Source organism: Accipiter gentilis, chromosome 29 (genome assembly GCF_929443795.1).
Source record: "Accipiter gentilis chromosome 29, bAccGen1.1, whole genome shotgun sequence".
NCBI classification, from domain to species: Eukaryota; Metazoa; Chordata; class Aves; order Accipitriformes; family Accipitridae; genus Astur; species Astur gentilis.
In genome coordinates, this window is record NC_064908.1 from 19,306,036 (window position 1) to 19,324,368 (window position 18,333).

At 59.9% G+C, this 18,333-nt stretch overlaps 1 protein-coding gene across 2 annotated transcripts; it reads right to left on the reverse strand.

The window, feature by feature from the left end:
• Positions 1–684: 684 nt before the first annotated feature.
• LHX6 (LIM homeobox 6) lies at positions 685–18,219 on the reverse strand. Of its 2 annotated transcripts, XM_049832175.1 has the most exons (10): positions 18,144–18,219; positions 15,685–15,750; positions 15,247–15,429; positions 15,047–15,168; positions 8,930–9,150; positions 6,158–6,258; positions 5,975–6,070; positions 3,803–3,977; positions 2,993–3,096; positions 1,124–1,198 (listed from the first exon to the last, which is right to left on the reverse strand). In XM_049832175.1, exons 2-10 carry the CDS (start codon positions 15,745–15,747, stop codon positions 1,178–1,180), a joined length of 1,086 nt encoding a protein of 361 aa, XP_049688132.1. In that variant the 5' UTR covers positions 15,748–15,750; positions 18,144–18,219; the 3' UTR covers positions 1,124–1,177. The 2 variants fall into 2 exon arrangements, with proteins under 2 accessions (XP_049688133.1, XP_049688132.1); XM_049832176.1 differs by lacking the exons at positions 2,993–3,096; positions 18,144–18,219 and having other exon boundaries at positions 685–1,198; positions 15,685–15,819.
• Between the last annotated feature and the right edge of the window lie 114 nt (positions 18,220–18,333).

Sequence of the window (18,333 nt, forward strand, 5' to 3'; positions counted from 1 at the left end):
AATATGCCAGCACCTTGCTGTCCACTCACTCAGCTAGCGACTGCTCCTACTGGCCTCACTGCGGTTTTCGCCTTTTTAACTGGTCTCCAGTTTCTACCCCACTGTTTCCACTGACTGAACTTGGGTCCACACCAGGGCAGAACATTTCTACACCTTTATGGCCAGCTTCCATTGAGGATTTCCCAGTCCCAGAGTATGGAGTGTCTGAGAGTTTTGTGTAGGTTCACTCTGAAATCACCCATTTGTGATCCAATATGACTCCAAGGAAATAAAGTAGCTTGTTAATAAAGAACAAGAGTAAAAAATAAAGAAAATAAAAAAAAAAGATTTGGCAGATGGCTGTGAGAGGAGAGAGATATTCGGTGTTCTAAGAACAAGTCAGCAATCAAAACTTCAGGGTGCTAAACCTGGCTCTGCCACCAACCCCCACGGTTCCTCTCACTCAGTTTAGGACATCTTGGTTTCCCCTCCTATAAAACGGGGGGAAAAACACTAAGATTTACTTACCTTAGAGTGATCAAAGGACATGTGATTCTAAAGCACTTTGAGGAGGAAGAAAAACTGCCTATTTCCAGCTGGCATCATGTTTTCCACTTAGTGGAGTCTCAGCTACCCGCGAGTTTGGCTCAGGAAGGTCTGTGTATATATCGAGTTGCTGAGCCAAAAAGCCCATTTCAGATTTCACACATGCAAGTGGAAATAAGGAGGGATGTCCGGGAACCGACAGCGCTTCACTGGTGCAAAAAGAGAATCAGGCCAAACCACGTAAATTCCTCCTTCCTTTATGTTCAGGGGTGATCATCGACCCCCCCTGAGACTCAGCATGTTCTGGTTTGTTCATATTCCCATGGGTTTGGGAGCAAGATTTGCAAGCACAGTAGAGTCACTAATTTTGACTGTGTCTGGCATTGCCTTGGAGAGACTCACGGTCATTCTACAAGTCCACAAGAAACAAGTGAAAAATGTAACTCTGCACTCAACACACACATACACAGAGTGTCGCTGGAGAAATAATAGTGGATGTTAGGTGCTGGTCAATGGAAATAACTGAGAATGCTGGATCTGAGTTTCTCCTGCATGACTGATAACAGTTGCCTTGGGCTGGACGCTGTGTTTCAGCGGCTGAGGGGCAGTGGTGCTGGTAGCGCCATGGGCAGATGAGGAAGAGTTCGCGCAGTCAGTACTGAAAGAGGATGACCTAGTGGGAAAAACGGGAACCGAGCGTTAGCTGCTTTCAGAGACAGACAGCCCTCGCAATGGAAATGTGTTTTCAGGGACCAACAGAACAGACATGTGCCCCGCTTTGGCAGCCGCTTCCCAATGGAAAAACCCTCTCTGGAACCGCTGTCTGCCCAGGAGCCGCCAGCCCTGCCCACGGAACGGAGCCGGTCGGGGAAGGCACGCGCGGCAGCCGAGGAGCCCAGGCGGGAGGTGACAGGACTACGGCAGCACACAGCCTGAGAGAAGTGTACCTCCGGGCACGCCTTGAGCTGTGAAACCACATCATACTGGGCAACACACTGAAACCAGTATTTAATTTATTTCTTCTGTGATACGGCAGCTACCACGAAAGATGAAGACCATTACCAACGGTCCTTACTCCATCCACCTCACTTGCTAACCAGCACAGGCTTCCCTCAAACCACTACACCTCGTCGCTCTGCAAATACAGCATCTGTCCTTGCCATCAGTCACGGGGAGCAGCCGCCGAGCTGGTCACACCTCGGCTCTCCCACAGCCGCTGCGCTGGGTACCCCGAGAGGAGAGGGGGGGTGCGCCCCATGCGCAGAGGGAAATGGAGACTTAGCATTTACATGTGTTTTCCCAGGATCTCAGCTATCACTGCTCTTAAAAAAATTTTGATGTGGAAAAGGAGGCTGCTTCAGGTTTCAGGAATTCAACATGCAAGTGATTGTTTGGCAAAGGAGCTGGTCGGGGGGCAGCTCTGTGTCCTGAGAACCCAGTTCTGCAACAGCTGCGAGCCAGTAATTGCACCTAAATCGCAGGAGCTACTTGCTGCAGGGAAGTTTCCCTGAACGACGGCACCAGGACTGTGTAATATTTTCTGAAAACTCTCCAGCTTGCTGTGCATGACAAAATGGTAGCATTTAGACTGAAAAAGTAACTTTGCTGTGCCCCTGCTTGTGCTTATCAAAACAGAGCTCAATAAGCTATCGTTGCTGCACTGAATAGGGAGAGATTTGAAGAGATGCTGAGAACTTCTAACAGTAAAGACAAAATCTAAAACCAGTAAGAGTTGCCAAAGGCTCAGTGTTTCCTCAAAATGAAGTCACTTAAACCGGGATCCTAAATAAAATCTTATGAGCCTAAGCACGTTTCAGAAGTCTTGCCCCTAAGTAAGCTGTGTGTTAGAACAGACAGATACTTTAAGTGCTGAACAGAAAAATATCAACATGCAATATTGTTTCCTGGCCAGACATTGTGAAACAACATTCCTGCTTCAGATATTGTAACAGCCAGTTGTTATTTTTTTAAGCAATACTGGAATCCCCAAGAAATGAATCTTTCTTATTAACTCATAGAAAACCAGAGAGTTAGCACATGCGAAAGGTCCCCCCTGCTCTGTTGTTAACAGCCAGTTGCTGTTCACACCGACAACGTGTGCAGGCAGCTGAGGAACGGAGCAGGAGAACGGAGCTCGTTGCACACGGGAAGGGGAGAAACCAGAGAGAGAGGAGTTCAGGCAGGAGGGTGTCAAAAGCCTTCAGTGAATGCAGGCACAGCATCCCAGCACATCACAACAACGAGGGGTATTTAGTGAAGAACAAAAGTGATGCCATTTTGACCAACAGTTGGTACATCAATCTAGGGCCACCAAAATTAAGAAAAGACACATGAGTGGGCGGCAGCTGCCAGAGATCATGGAGAAGCAGTGATGCTGACAAGAGACGGCAGTGGCAATGAATTTACACAAAAATCTTTGCTACAGTTGAAGTTTGGCCCCAAAGCCTGAAACAGGGACTACAATTACCTTCTCACCCCTATTAGATAGTGGTCCTTCCATGTCTGCTTTGAGGTGCACTGGTGGAGCAGTGTAGGGAAGTCTACAGTGCACTTGTCCACACTGTACCTGACCTGTGGATGAGAAGAGGCTTCAGCCTCTGTTACTACAAACAACACACGCCCTCCAACCGGCACGGTCAGGCTTCCACCAGGGAGCAGCTCGGGACACGCGTGGAAGAAGCGGTGCCTGGTGGATCAGGCAGAGGCACAGCAGGAGCCACATTTTACTACAGCCTGTGTGGGCGAGGGAGGGGAGAAGCCTCGCAAGAGTCACGGAGCCAAAACCTCCATCCAGGCATGACCAAAGCTGCCCGCCACTCGCAAATGATTCATCGGCACGTGGCAACTGTTAGAGAAAGCAACTCTGATCTTCTGAGCAGGAAGGAGACCACTTGACCACCAAGCTCAACAGAGCACATTCTCGCCTCTTCTCCATGACAAAGAAAACACAAGGAGGGCCAAGAACCAGTCTGGTAAAACCCAGGCAGTGACTTTCCTGGGGATGAGGTATGGAGGGAAAGAGGCTGCAGCAGCTCCCTCTCCCCTCCTTCTCTCATCTGGGGCTTCCTCGTAAACGGGCCTTCAGAAAATCCCAAAGACAAAGTTCATCAGACTACGAGAAGGAGGAGCAACATGGGCATCAGCCGTGCACCCACAGTACAAGAGCGTTTTTGACAGCGCTCTGTGCCGTGGTGCTACCCCCTGCTCCCGGGGAGCACCCCACTGCCCTGCCGTCCCCGAGCACCCCGCTGCAGGAGCCCCGCGACCCGGCACTTACTTTCTATGTATCCGTGCAGCGTCACCATCCGGGCCCGCTCCGGGCTGCTGAAGGGCGAGTAGTGAATGTCATCAGAGAGCGAGGAAGGGATGCGGGACGGGGGGGCTCCCGAGGGCGGCACCGTGTGCTGGGGGGTGTGTTTTTTATGACGGGCTCTGCAGTTTTGAAACCAAACCTGAAACAAAAGCAGCAAACCCTGTGTCAATGGAGAGACAATTGATTTGGAGCGTGGTCGTTCACCAAGACCCTATGATGGGTGTCTCTTCCAAGTTTTTTAAAAAAAAGCAATCAAATTTAGAAATCTGCATGCTGAAATACCTCACCAGCATTCCACCAGCTTCCATAGCTTTGTTTTACACTCACTAGAGCAAGAGTTTTGTCTCAAGACAGTACAGACATTAGGGTGCCTGAAGTGGCATCTGTACTATTGATTTGTCTTAGTTGAAACCAAAGCCATTCTTTATTAGGGTAATTAAAACTTCCAAGCTTGTCGCAGGAGTCACTGAGTGAAACACCCTGACCAGGTGATGCAGAAACTCACATTAAGGATCACATTATTCCCTCCCACACTAAAATAATTTTAACAGCAAGCTGCTCCCTGAGCTCGAAGGGCTGTGAAAGGGGCTCGAAGGGCTTTGGTAACAGCACGGTACCGGCCGGGGGAGCAGCCAGGCAGAGACACCCCCTGTACCCGAGCTTTGGCCGGGTTCATCCATCCCTGCATATGCAAAGCTTTGTCCCTGCACGGCTTCCACTGTAAACAACGGGAGCACCTTTCAAGGTCTTATTTAGATTTTAACCTTCAACCCCAGCTAGCCTGGCCTAAAAACACAGCTGAGATCAGCTGGGAAATGCATGAGCATTGCAAGGCAAGAGGCAAGGGGAGACAAAACTGAGTAAAAGCTTAGACTAGGAGATGTGACTTTAGGGACGATGAAAACAATATTGTTTTAATCACTTGTGGTTTATCATATTCAAGAACCACATCAGCAGAACATTAAAGCTGAGAAAAGAGGGTACTGTGGTGGGATACAGCCCTAGTCCATATGAGCAGCAGGTATGAGCCTTCTGACCATATCTCACTGCTTTTAATTAAAGGAATAGTTAGGGGATTACATCCTAGAGTTAAAACATGCGTGGAAGGGGGTTTTTTTATGCTAATGTGGTGATTTCTTTCTTATGCTTTAATTTTCAAAAGATAGGTAGGAGGAAAAATCTTCTCCAAGGCCGAGCAAAGATCAGCTCTCAGGCCGAGCACGCTGGACCGCAGAGAAGGAAACAGTCGTAGCATTTGACAAATTGTTTCCTGTTCAAAGCGCCTTTAAAAAATATCCACATAAAAAATAGCTCAGTGTGCAGACTGCTTGATCTTTAGCTAAATGAAGAATCTCGATAACTGAGGCTCGAGCCAGATTTTCACACACAAAATTTAAATGTGTCATTGGCGAAACAATCCTGGATGAAAGCTCCAAATTTATTTTAATCACTCATGTTTTTATTGTATGCAGAAAGTATGTCAGCAGAACATTAAAGTGAAGAATATAAATGTCACCAAGGGGAAAAGCTGGGCTGTCTACGGAGACAGCGAGCTGGGAGTTGCAGAGGGGGCATTTCTCAATCCCTACGGCACGGCTCTCCCTCCCCTCCTGCACAGCACAAGCATGGGGACTTCCCTGCCACCACATCCTCCGGGGCTGGAAAACCCCTTTTTCTTTAAACTTCTCGATCCCAACGCTTCCCGAAGTGAACCAACTTTGCCTGCTCACAGCGGGGACGGCTGCCGACTGCTGGGGAAGCGCCCGCGCTGCCCGTGCCTGCTGTCAGGGCAGAGTACCGAGCTCTGGGACTGTGTGCTAACGGCAGCTTTATTGGGACTGGCTGGGGCTGTATGGGTTGTTTTTCATTGCATCATAAGAGGGAAAAACAAACAGAAAACCCATGAGTGAGACAGAGGAAAGACAGTGCTGGCATCGCTACTGAAGCCGATGAAGCCGACATGCCAGTGAGGCAACACAGAGCTGCTGGATGCCGCAAGTCCGAGGGTTGACGCGCGGGAGCGAGGGGCTACGGGGATGCGAGCACCAGGCTTTTGGTGCACCCTCTTCCTCGGCCCTGCTTGGAGCTGCTCGGCCGACGGTACCTGCACCCTGCCCACCCCTGGCCGCCCCTCACCTGAATGACTCTCCGACTCAGCCCCGTCATGTCTGCCAGCTTCTGAAGCGTTTGTGCGTCGGGGTTGTTGTCCTGAGCAAACTGTGCCTGCATAACCTGGGGTGGGGAGAGGAGAGAGGGGGTCAGGATGAGGCCGGGGAGCCGCAGCCCCTCGGCGCCCCCCCCCCAGCCCAGCCCCGCTACCTGCAGCTGCTCGGCGGTGAAGGAGGTGCGGGCCCTCTTGGCCGGCTTCGGCTGGCTGTCCTGCTCCGAGGGCACAGCCCCCTCCAGCGTGATCCCATTGCCTACAAGAGAGAGAAGCCCCGTGTGCCGCAGGTCAGAAATTCTGCTTGCCTGCCTGCTGGCCCCGCGTGCAACGGCCGCTCGACCCGGGGACAACACGCCTGGCATCGCAGCGTGGGGCACCCACAGCATCCCTTGCTGCAAGCAGTAGGAGAAAGAGCAGCGCCGGCACTGCCACTCGGGAGCTGCCCCGGGCTGCTGAGCCCCTCCACGTGCTGGGAAGGAGACGCCACCGGCCATGAAGAGTTTACTGTTGAATTAAGAAAAAATGCAGCAAGTTGGTGGAAGCTAAGGGGAATGAGGGATGGGGAGACGGCAGCGGGAACGTGGGTGTCAAGGCGGTGTGTGAAGGAAAGCGCTGATGTCCCGCTGGCCCTGACTCGCTGTCACTGCTTGGCCACATCCTCCAGGGAGCAGCTCAGAAGGGGACCCTGCCTCTGCTGGGCTCACAGACATCCATCACTCCTGCCCCACACTGCTCCCCTGCAGGCGCTGCCTCCATCAGTCATTTCATTTGCTCAGAGCATTTGGGCTCTTTGCTCCTTTCCCTGGCCCCAAAACCTCCCGGCACCCCTACCTCCTCCTCCTCCTGGGTCACGGAGCAGCAGCAGGAGCAGCACCATCCCCACGGCCTTGGCGTGCCCATGCTCTGAGCAGCAACCACACTAAGGGAGACGTGCCGGGGCGACTGTCCACCCACTTGCCAAGCACGGTGTCAGGGTGAGCCCAGCCATGCTCACACAGCTACGGAGCCTGCAGGGAGGGTGGCCGGAGCTGGGGTCCCTCGTTCCTCACTGGGGTCCCCACTGCAGCCCATGTTGTACCCGGTCCGGCTGTTCTCGGCAGTGCTGGTCAAGCACCGACGAGTGATGGATGAGGGAGGATGCCTGCGCGGGGCTGGCGCTCGCCCCGCTCCCAGGATGCGCCTGTACAACCCGGCACTCGCTCTGCAAGCTGGACCGGGCTGTGATTGTCTTGGCTTGAGTTGAAGGACTTTCTCATATAGTTTGACTTGTTCTTTTCGGATGATGAATGGGACTCTGACTTCAGCAACATCTGTTTATTTTTCTTGTATGTAAAACCTCATGTGCAGAAGAAATTGCTGGGTAATTACTGGAGGGGGGGGACCGTAGCTCTCCAACTCTGCAGCAACTGCAGCTCTCCAAAGCAATCCCATCCCCTTCTCAAAACCAGGGGACACTTGGACACTGGTACCCATGCAGGACACTCACCACGTGCCCCAGCCCTGCCGCAACACTGCGGGGCTCAGCCCACACCAGCAGGTCCTCAGGAGCAGAGGCAAACCCCCTGCTCCAGCCCTCGGCTGGGGTAACAGCTCTGCGGGACCCCCCAGTGCCAGACCCTACCATCTTCGCACCAGCCCGCTTCTCGGTCCATGTGCCTTCTCCCCCTCCATCCCTGCTCCCCACTGCCTCGCTCGCACCTCTGCAGCAGCCAACCATATGGACCAACATGCTGCGAGCTGCGTCCCAAGCCGAGACCCTCCCAACCCGACCGGGCACTCCGTTTTCATCCTCTTACTCAAACGCTGTAAACAGAAACACATTATTTTCATGTCAGGTTGTTAATGGTTTCCACATGCTGCACGGGCCGGGACATGACGCTTGCCTCCTCGTGCCCACCAAGTGCTAGCAAGGGGCACAGAGGGCTGGAGCCCTGCTCCCAGCCGGGGGCAATGCCCCAGCCCCAGCCCCAGGAGGGTCCCAGGCATGGGGACCGGTGGGAAAGCAGCCCTGGACACTTCCCTCAGTGACTCTGCAACTGCACAGCATCCCTGAGCACCCTTCCCTCGCCCAGCGCAGCGCCCATCTGTTAAAAGCAAACAGCCTCGAAGCCGCCACAGCCATCATTCCCCACAGGCACAAGCGCAGGAGAGAGACCAACCCGGCCTCAGCCCCAGCCCATGGGCAGGACCCGGCTGAGCTCCCACGGCGCTGAGCCCGGGGGGTTGCCTGCTCCCCTGAGCTGCAGTTGCTGCCGTATCAACATAGCTCAGGTGCTTTCCAACGCAGGACAGCCCCCGGCACTGCCTGGCCTCCCTCGTGCACCGCTTCAGACTAACCCCGCCGATTTGTTGCTCTGAGCATCTCTCTGCCCGCTGCCACGCAGGAGGATGGGGCCGGGCTCAAGGGGACAGGAGCTGCGGTGCTGCGTGACCTTGGTGTCACCGACTTGATTGGGAAAGCAGAGGCTGGCCAGCTGCTCGCGGCGCGCCGCGGCGGGGACAGCAGCGTGCAGCGCGGTCCAGCTGGGAGCGGCACGTCCCCAGGCGGGCAGGGCGGGTGGAAAATGAGGGGAAGGTTTTGTCGGATCGCCAGCTTTCCCACCTTCTTAGATTTATGACTCACAGCCTCAAAATCCCAGCGGCTTCCTCACGCACTGCACATCGGGCTGCGCGGGACCAGGGCCTCGTCCCCGGCATTGCCTGCGGCACACGGGTCTGCCATCGAGCCGCGGGTGCTGCCGGCACGTCGGCCACCCCCACGAGCCCTCTGCCAGCCCAGGGCCTCGCACTCAAGCCGCCCCAGGGCCACCCATCGTCCCCTTTTGGCGACGACGGGACCAACCCCGGCACACTTTGATGGGGGTCAGCGCGTGGGACAGGGACGGCCCCCGGAGCGAGGCCGCGACCGTGGCATTGGGGCTGCGTACCGTTTTCCGCCGCTCGCTTGAGGTTCTCTATCATGGTGTCGTAGTGAATCCGGCACAGCACCTTCTCCTCCACCAAACCGAACTCCTCGCCGGTGGAGAGCTGCCGCTTGCAGGAGAAACAGGCGAAGCAGGCGAGGTGGTAGGCGTTGCCCCGCGCTCGCCGCACCCAGTCGCTGGCGTAGATCTGTCTGCCGCAGCGGGCGCACTTTGTACCAAACCGGCTGCGGGAGGAGAAGAGGCAGGATGAGGGCGGGCAAGGGTGAGGGCAGGCAGCACGACGCCGGGGCACAGGTGCCGCTGCTGGCCCCGTCGCTCGCCCCATCCAGCCCAAACCCCCCCCCCCCGACACCCACGCAGGGAAAGAGCTGCAGTGAAACCGCCCCACCGGTGCTGATCCCCAGCGGCAGGGCGGCACGGGCAGCGGCACGGGCAGCGGTGCGGGCAGGAACGGGGCGTTGACTCGCCCTGGCCCCGCGGCACCAAATGTGGCCAAGGGGCTGAGGTGACGCAGCGCCATGATTCAGCTTCCAAGCCCGTGGGCTTTTTATTTTGATAACAGCCAGTGTGAGACTCGGATGGAAACTGTGTCAGAGCTGGTTCTCTCCCGTTGCCATAAATCAAAACATGTGTTTTCTCCTCACACGTACAGGCGCATGCATCTGCTTTTTCCTCCTACGAGGAGTCTCCTCGCTGCAAGAGGACGATGATCGCGCCTATGTGAGTTACGCTGGAAAGTAGCTCAGTGCAACGAAGAGGCAACAAGATGGCCAGGATCCCTGCGCCCGGTGTTTTGCACGCTTCTGAAAAAAACATTTCTGCCGGGATGCTGCTGGCTGAGGGTGGGCGATTCATGGGGAGCAGCAGACGTGGCCCCGCGGCCCTGCAACCCCGGGTCGGCGCCTGCCAGGAGGTGCTGCCTGCAGCACAGGCAGGGTCAGGCGCAGCCTTGATTTGGCTTCTGCATTTTGGTAATACTGCTGCTTAAAAAAATAAATGCAAGGAGCAGCAAGAGCAGCAGGGGAGAAGCAAGCATCTCCTCTGTCACCACAGAGCCGATGCTGGCTCCGACACAGCCCTGATCGCAGCCACTGAGCTTCGCCGCACACCCCCGGCACACCAGCCACCGCTGCCTCCGGCTCCCGGGGCTCCCACCCGGACCCCCACCGCAGCCGGGCCTGCGTGCTCCCGACCCCTGCGCTGGCTGGGGAGCAGAGCTGCTGCCAGCCCTGCCCGAGCAGCTCCAGCATCTCTCAGCGCAGGCACAAAACACCGAGAAGGGATGACCACACCAAATGGCAGGAGACACCCCGCACCGCAAGCCCCTCGGTTTCGGTCGCCCAGAGCAGCCCCGGCTGCCGCAGACGGGTGGTGGAAGAGCCCAGGTCAGCCCACCGCAGCCAACAGGCGCCGACCCCACGCCGCAGAGCTGCTGCCCGCCGTGGGCTCAACGAGATGCAGAAAGACCGTACTGCGATGGAATTACTAATTGCAAAACTATTTGGGAGGAAAAGAAAGGTTTAAATTTTTCAGCCTGACCATAGCTGACCAAAAAAAAAAAGCCCCAAAAACGCTGCTTCAGAGAGGACATTTCTGTGCTGAAATTATACAGAGACCTAGCTAAGAGACTTCACTAATTTACTTCAGATGGGAACATTGTAAACTGACTTTGTGCCAGCTAGTTTATATAAACGCACAAACAAAAGAACTGTATTAATTTTTTATTTAGAAGTAAAGATCATTCCTGTAAATTGAATTACTTTGAACAATGTGCTATGTAAACAGTCGTACTTGCTGAACGGTATCAAACGAGGGGCAGGCTTACCAAGCTAATAGCACGTGGTAATCGCTGCTCCCCGCTTGAATCACAGCTTGCTGCGGGAGGGGGGGGAACACAGCATGGGGACAGGCGTCTGTCCTGACGCCTCTGGGACAGAGGGGAAACTGAGGCACAGGGCACCGCACAGGAAAGATCACACATCCCCATCACACTCCAGCTGGGATCTGGGGGAGACACCCAGGTGGCCCCAGACCCACATCATGCTGTCCCCCCACGGCCAGGCGGGACCCCCGGGTTGGTGGCAGTTCCCAGGGAGCAGGGCAGGGGCTGCTGAGGGTGCGGGGGCTCGGGGGGCCGCAGCGGCCAGCGCAGGCAGGGGCTGACACCGCTGTGCCCTGCAGAGCCACGGCACAAGCAGCGCCCGGCGAGAGGCTGAGCCTCGGCAGCCAGACGCGAGCACGGGGACTGCGCAGGCTGCGGCACCGGCAACCGGCGATGCTGTGCCTGTGGCTCTCGGCCAACACCTGCCTCCGGCACCGTCTGCAGCGATCAGGTTTTACAGAAACCACGCTGAGCTGGGGCTGGGCACGGGCACCCGCTGTCAACCCAACAGAGACCATCACCGCAAGCGACACAGGAACGGGGAGAGAAACGCCTGCAAGCAGGCTGCCCTGATCCGTCGGCACTGGAAATAATGGCTCAAAAATAAAATAGACTTTAGTTCACCAAGCTCACGGGGCAGTGAGAGTCCAAAGCGCACTGTCTGCTCCGGGTGGCAGAGCACCGGGCAAGGGGCACGCCACGGCTCCTGCCACCCGCCTGGTGGGGACAGGGACGGGGCCACACTGCAGCAGGAGACGCAGAGCCGGAGACTTTCTCTGAGCCCAGCACTGCAACACAGGCTGGGGCATCACCAACATCTGCCGGAGCCATCGGCTCAGGCCCTGCGCGTAGTTTGTGGTCGTTTGAGCGGATGCTGCCAGCTCTCCGCAACGGTTTGCTCTGGGAGATGGAAACTGCCAACGACATTACCGGGAAAGACTCATCCCAGAAAGACTCATTCCAGAGACACTCATCCCGCCTCCCCCAGGGGCGGCCGCAACATCTGGGGCACGGGAAGAGCAGAGGCGGGAGGACGCCCTGGTGCGTCCTGGCTCTCATACGTCGCTCGTACCCGGGTGCCGCAGCTCCCCGAGCCCTGCTGTCCATCCCTGCCTGCGGGGACGGGGCAAGGGACACCCAGCACCCAGGGCCACCCACAGCTCCAAACATTCCTGTCACCTCATGAGTCCTCTCTGTAGGAAGCCCCTAACACAGCCCCCAGAGTCAGCTGCGGCTTCCAGACGTCACCCCAAATCGCACAGCAGACCGGCAGCGGGTTGCCGCAGCGAGTCCATCTCCACGCCGAGCCACGGCGGTGCTCGAGCATGAGCATCGTCCCAGCGGGGCACGATGGCGAGGGGTGACGGAGGTCACCTGGGCCGTAGCCGAGCCGTGGATGCTGGCTCACCCGCTGGCCTCTTGCTGTCCCAGCCCCCAGGGACACACGCCTGGACTGGTGACCCCGTGCTCGTGTGCCTAAGGGCTGCCCAGCGAGGCAGGGAGCCCCAGGGTCCCAGCGGGGTGTTGTGGGAATCACACTGGGATCACACCGGGCCTCCCTGCGACCGGAGCTGTGGGAGCTTGGCCATGAGCGGCCCTCGCATTGCCCGAGAACACAATGTCCTGCTCAATGAGCTCCAATTTTAATTTGGTCCTCCTCGAAGCGCTGGAGCCCTAGATGCCAAATGCAATTATTTGACAAGACACAGGAAACAGCAGCATTTGCTTAAAAACACACACAAGGCCGCGGAGCCGCGGCAGCGCCAGCACTTACGCAGCCGCTGATGCCAACGGGGAAGGGAAGGTCGGACAGACCAGGCCTGAACGCGCTCACCGGCGGGCAGCGGTGCCGTGCCCGTGGACGGCCCCACGCCTGACAGCCCCCCAGCCCCGGCTGCCCGCGAACAGCCCCGGCTCCGGGGGAATTAGCGCTGGCGGGATAAAAGCCGCCGTGTGCTCCAAGGCAGAGCGCATCCCGCCGCCTCGGCTCCAAAGACCCGCACGCGTCAAGATGGGTTTTCTGCTTTGCTCTTAAAAAAAAAAAGAACCCCCACACTTCGTCTGCAGCAAATAATAAATTAAAAAAACCAAAACCAAACCCGACCATCTCAAGAGTCACGTTTGTCCTTTGCCGAGTGCCGGGTCCCGGCTGTCCCGGGCTCACCAGGCTGCGGGCCGGGATGCTCCCGGGAGCCTGGCGGGCGCAGGAGGGGACCGGGACCGGGCGAGCGGCCCCCGAGCCGGGTTTGCCAGGGGGCAGCCGGGGCGGAGGGGGGGGGTGGTGGTTGGTGGGGGTCAGCCCCGACCCGCCCCGGCCCCGGCGAGCGGCTCCCGGCCGCAGACCGGCACCGACGGCGCGGCTCGACCCGGCGGGATCCGCCGCGGCCGCCCTCGGTAGACGGCGGGAGCGACCCCCGCCCGCTGCCCCCCCGCGGACACCGCGGCGGGGCCGGCCCGGGGCTCGGCCGAGGGTCACCGGGAGCCCCACGGACCCGGGGGCTGCGGGGGGGGTGTCCCCGCTCCGGCCCGGCTCCGAGCGCTGCCGCCGCACGGCGTTTCAGAAAAAAAAAAAAAATAATCAAAACGCAAACCAAAAAAACAAACGAAAACCCCCCAAACCACAACCCCCTCCCATCTTTTTGTGCAAAAGGCAAGTGCGAAGCGCGGTCCGGGAGCCCCCCCGGCCCAGCCGCCCAGGAACTGGGGGGGTCCCGCGGCGCCTTCAGCCATTTTCGTTTTAGTTTTGCTTTGGCATCCCCGGTACCGGCGCGCAGAGACCGGCGGAGCGGCCGCTGCCCCCGGGGTTTCTAGCTAAAGAGGTTCGTTTTTAAGAGATGTTCTTCGCTTTATTTGCTCGAAGGCAATTTAGAGAGCCAGGCGCTACTTTAAAACCGCCTTCGGAAAGGTCCACTCTTTCAAAAAACCCCAACGTTAACGGCATCGGAACGGTTCTTAATTAAGGAAAGCGCTGGAAGTGGCCCCCAGGCAGCACCAGGGCACCGCGGACTTCCCCAAACCTTTCGGTCGGGAGCGAAGGAAATTTCGGCGAGATCTCCAAAAACCAGCAATCGAAAAACAATCGTAACAATAACGACAAGAAACCAACAACAACCGGGCGGGACGCGCAGCGGCCCCCCGGGGACGGCTCCGGTTCCCCGCAGCCCCCGCAGCCGCCTCCCGGAGCCCGAGGAGCCGCGCACCCCGCGGCGGGGACGGGGAGGGCTGAGCCGCCGAGAACCAAGTATTTGGAGCCCCTCTCCGTGAAACGCACCGGCAGAAATCTCCAAGGTATCTGCCCCCGCCGCCCCCCCCCGAGCACGCCCTGCCCGCGGCACCTTGGTCCGCGGCGGCAGCCCCGAGCCCTCGGCCGCGGCCGGAGGATGCTGCCGAGCCCCCCGAGCCCCCCGCCGGGGTCATTCTCATTTCCTGCCCGTGATTCCCCTTCCTCCGGGGGCCAAGAGTATTCCCTCATCCTGGTGGGATGGGGAAAGTCCGAGCGGGGAGCTCTGGTGTTTAGTTAAGCCCAGGGGAGGTGAGGAGCTCCGTCCCCTCACGCCGCTCTTTGGGGGGAAAATTCGTGGTTTAAGGTTTAGAACCAAAAGACCGTCGAAGCCAAAAACAGCCTCCCGGCAGGACACGCTCCCCCGGGGGTGGGGGGGGGGGGTGGGGGTGCAGGTCCGGACCGAACCCGACGGCACCCGGCGAGCCCCGGCCCGGCCGCAGGGACTTGCGGTGCCGGTAATTTGTTTCGGTTCTTTTCACGCACTTCCCGGCCACGGACGCTTCGGCATTTCGGATGCCACGCGGGGCAGACTGAGGTTTCCAAAAACCCTTCGGCACCGTCAGGTCCGCATTTCACCCTCCTGGCAGAAGCCGGGGGCGATGCCGCTCCACCAGCGTTTCCCCAGGCGAGGGGACAATTCCCCGCCGCGCCGAGGGGCACCGGGGCTGGGGGCGACCCGCAGAGCCCCGGCTGGGGGGCACCGGGCACCCGGGCAGCGAGGCTGGGGGTGGGGGGGGGGTGTCAGGAACCCCACCGGGAGGTGGTGCAGCCGCCCCCCAAATCCCCTTCCTCCCCGAGGGGACGCCTCTCCCCGCCGGCTGCTCCGGGGAGCCCGGCGGCTTTTTCAAACCCTTCTCCCCGCCGAGCTCCGGAGCAGCCCCGACCCCTCGGCAGCCGGCCCCCCGCCCCGGAGCCGGGGTTTCAACCCGCAGCTGCCCCCCCCGTGTCCCCTTACCTGAAGTAGTCCATCTTGCAGAAGATCTCCTTGTTCTTGATGTAGCAGCTGTGCTGCTGCCGCAGCGAGGTGCGGCACACGGAGCACTCCAGGCAGCGGACGTGCCAGATGAGGTTGTTCACCTGCGGCGGAGAAGGGGGCTGAGACCCGGGGCCACCCGCCGCCCCCCGCCGCCGCCGCCCGCCGCCCCCGCCGCTCACCTTGAGCAGGTACCGGTCGAGGATCTCCAGCCCGCAGCTGGAGCAGACGTTCTTGCCGGCCGACGGCGTGGAGGAAGAGGAGGATGGCGGGGAGCAGACGGACGGCGTGGAGGGCGTGCTGGGCGCCGAGCGGGCGTCCTCCTTCTCCAGGGCGCCGGGCAGCGGCTCCCCGTCGGGCTGCGACTGCGGGCAGAGCCGCCGCGGCGCCGTTAGCCGGAGCCCCGCCGTCCCCCGCGGCCCCGACGCGGAGCGTCCCGCCGGGTCCCCGCAGCCCCCGGCCCGGTGCGTCCCGCCGGGTCCCCGCAGCCCCCCGGCATCCCCGGCCCGCCGGGTCCCCGCAGCCGCCCGGCATCCCCGGCCCGCCGGGTCCCCGCAGCCGCCCGGCATCCCCGGCCCGCCCGGTCCCCGCAGCCCCCCGGCATCCCCGGCCCCGCTTACCATGGCGCGGGCGTGGGGGTCGAGGCAGCGGGCGCTCCCCTTGGGCAGCGGCTCCGGCGGCATCACCTTGCGGGAGAGAGCGGGAGAGGGAGGCTGCGGCTCCATGCGCCGGGCGAGCGCGGGGCACCCTATATAAACCGCCTCAAAACAATAAATAAGAACTTTCTAGTGGCCATTTAAATCCTTCGCAACAAAAGCTGCGTCTCTTTAATGAAGCAATTTGAATGTGGATTGAATTCTCTCCCTGCCTGCACTTAACCCGGGCCTCTTGAAGTAATCGCTCGGTTCCCATGCGAGCCAAAGCGCTGAAAAAACCCCACAAACTACCTGCAATTAGAAATTGCCGTAAATGCCCGAGATAAGAGGTACCCAGAGTGTCAATTCCGGCTGTCAATCAGGGAATCCATCAGGCCACCCAAAGAATTGCAAATTTGATTTTTTTAATGGTAGTAATTAAAAATCGAAATTCTTCCCCCTCTCCCTCCGCCGAGCACAAAACGCCCCAGAAAACGCCGGGATGGAAAATCCTCCCCTTCGGGCGCGGGAGGCAGCGACCGGCCCCGGCCCCGGCCCCGGCCCCGGCCCGCCGCCCTCCCCGGGGTGCCCGGCCCCGCTCCCGGCCCCGACGGCGGCACCGGCTCTCACCTTGCCCGCCTCGGCGCCGGCCGGGACGCGGCGGCCCGGGCCCCGGGGCTGCCCGCCCTCATGGCTCCGGTGCATGGGGCGGGCGCGCCCCGCTCCGCCCGCCGCCGCCGCCGCCGCGCTCCGTACCCGCGGGCGGCGCGTCCCGCGGCCGCCGGCAGGAAGGGCGGGGAGGGAGCCGCGCCGGCCCCGCTCCCCCGCCGGGGGCGGCCGCGGGCCGGGCAGGAAGCCGTGCCCCCCCCCGCCGCCGCCGCCGCCGCCGCCGCCGCGCCCCGGGGGCCGCCCGCCCGCCCCGCCGGGCCCCGCTACCTGCGGCGGCGGCACCGGCAGCGGCACCGCCCGCGGGGGCGGAGGGCGGGGGGGGAAGGAGAGGGGGGGCCCCCCGGTCCGGCCCGGGTCCTCCCCCGCCTACGCGGGCGCTGCCCGCCCCGACGGGGCGTACGGGCCGGGGCCGGCCCCCGGGGGGCAGCGGCGGGACCGGCCGCCGAGTCCCCGTCCCCGTCCCCGTCCCCCCCCCCCCCCACCGGGCGGGCTGGGGTGCGGCAGGCCGGGATCGCGCCCACCGCCGCGGCGTCTGGGCCGCCCGCCTCTGCCCGGGCTTCATTAGTAACCTGATAATTCCCCAGCAAAGCCCCGGCAGCGGTTCCACCACGGAGTTAATTGCAGGACGGTAACGTGAGCTGATGGCGGCCGGGGATGGATCCTCGCCGTTATTGGTTTTGACAGCTAAATTGTTAACCGAGAGGGAAATCAGATGAAAGCCATTTTAGAATAAATACAAGACATTAGGTTTAAGCATCGGGGCTGCAGGAAAGCCCGAGAAAGAAGCTCAGCCCCAGGCCCGCCGGCTCGTCCTCCCCTCGGTCCTCGGCTCTGCGGAGGCAGAGCGACGGGGCGAGGCGGACAAGTGCGGAGGAGCGGTGCTGAGAAAGGACAATTTAAGCCGCTCGTCCACGCTGGCGGGGTCTGAATGAGCTCCGACTGCTCCAGAAGAAACACGTAGGAGTTTTCACGGACACAGCCATGAAAGCCGTCTGGCCCCCTACACAGCGCCGCTCGGAACAGGGCAACGCCGGTTTTGTTTGCATCCGAAAGCGATGCAGGGCTGTAACGGCCACGGCACGCCACGACGCAGCAACGCTGGCGGCTTTCTCTGCTCCCATGATCACAGAGCAGGCGCTCTGGGCCCCGCAAAGTCAGAACGGGCTGAGGAACAGGGTGACTATACCCAGCCTCTGCCTTTCCCCGGCCTCGGGATCAAGTCTCGGCCCTGGGGGCAGCGGGTCGCCTGCCCGCGCTGCCCGCCGAGGGCAGGTAGATCTCCGAAGCGTGAGTTACACGGCTGCTGCCTGCACCAGGAACACGGCCCGGGCAGCGCTTGGGGAATGCCAAGCAGTGAAGTTTCGGGGTATTAACACCAACTTCATCCCCTTTCTTACCCCCGACCCGCTCCCTCCACCAGCTGGAGGCTGCGTGTCACCAAGCAACGCGGCCAGAATCCTGAGATTTGGGGCTGGGCACGTTATGTGTTCCCACGGGTGAAGGCGTGATTCCGTACCCACCCCAAGTGAGGGAGTCTCACCATAGGCAGGAAGATTGTTGAGGAAAAACCCACACTGTGGACACGGTGAATGGTGTCCTTGGTACCCCACCGTGCCCCTGGGGATTTGCTGGAAATAGAGGGGAAGCAAGGCAACCCCTAAGGCGATAGGGCCATAAGCCAAAGCTAAGAATCAACCCTAGATTCCTCCTCGGGGGAGCCGGGCACCAAGCCCAGCTCTCCTTCCCACTGCCAGCCTGCCAACCTCCGTACTTACGGCTTCGGAGCCAGCCGCATCTTCCACCAAAGCGATGCCACGCTTCCCGGTGCTTTTCAAACCTATTTTATGACGGTTGATATGCAAAGCCCCAGAGCTGACGCTCATGAAAAAACGTTACTGAGCCTTTGCCTCCTCCCAGCTCCAGGGTTAGAAACTCTCTGGTTTTACTGCGCTATCGCCACCGGCT

Coding starts and splice junctions, on each gene's coding strand:
- LHX6 (XM_049832176.1), bottom strand. CDS start 15,789: ATGGAGCCGCAGCCTCCCTCTCCCGCTCTCTCCCGCAAGGTGATGCCG. Junction 15,430..15,684: donor ACCCCCACGCCCGCGCCATG/GTAAGCGGGGCC, acceptor CTCTGCCCGCAG/TCGCAGCCCGACGGGGAGCC. Junction 3,978..5,974: donor TGAGTCGGAGAGTCATTCAG/GTGAGGGGCGGC, acceptor CTTTTGTTTCAG/GTTTGGTTTCAAAACTGCAG.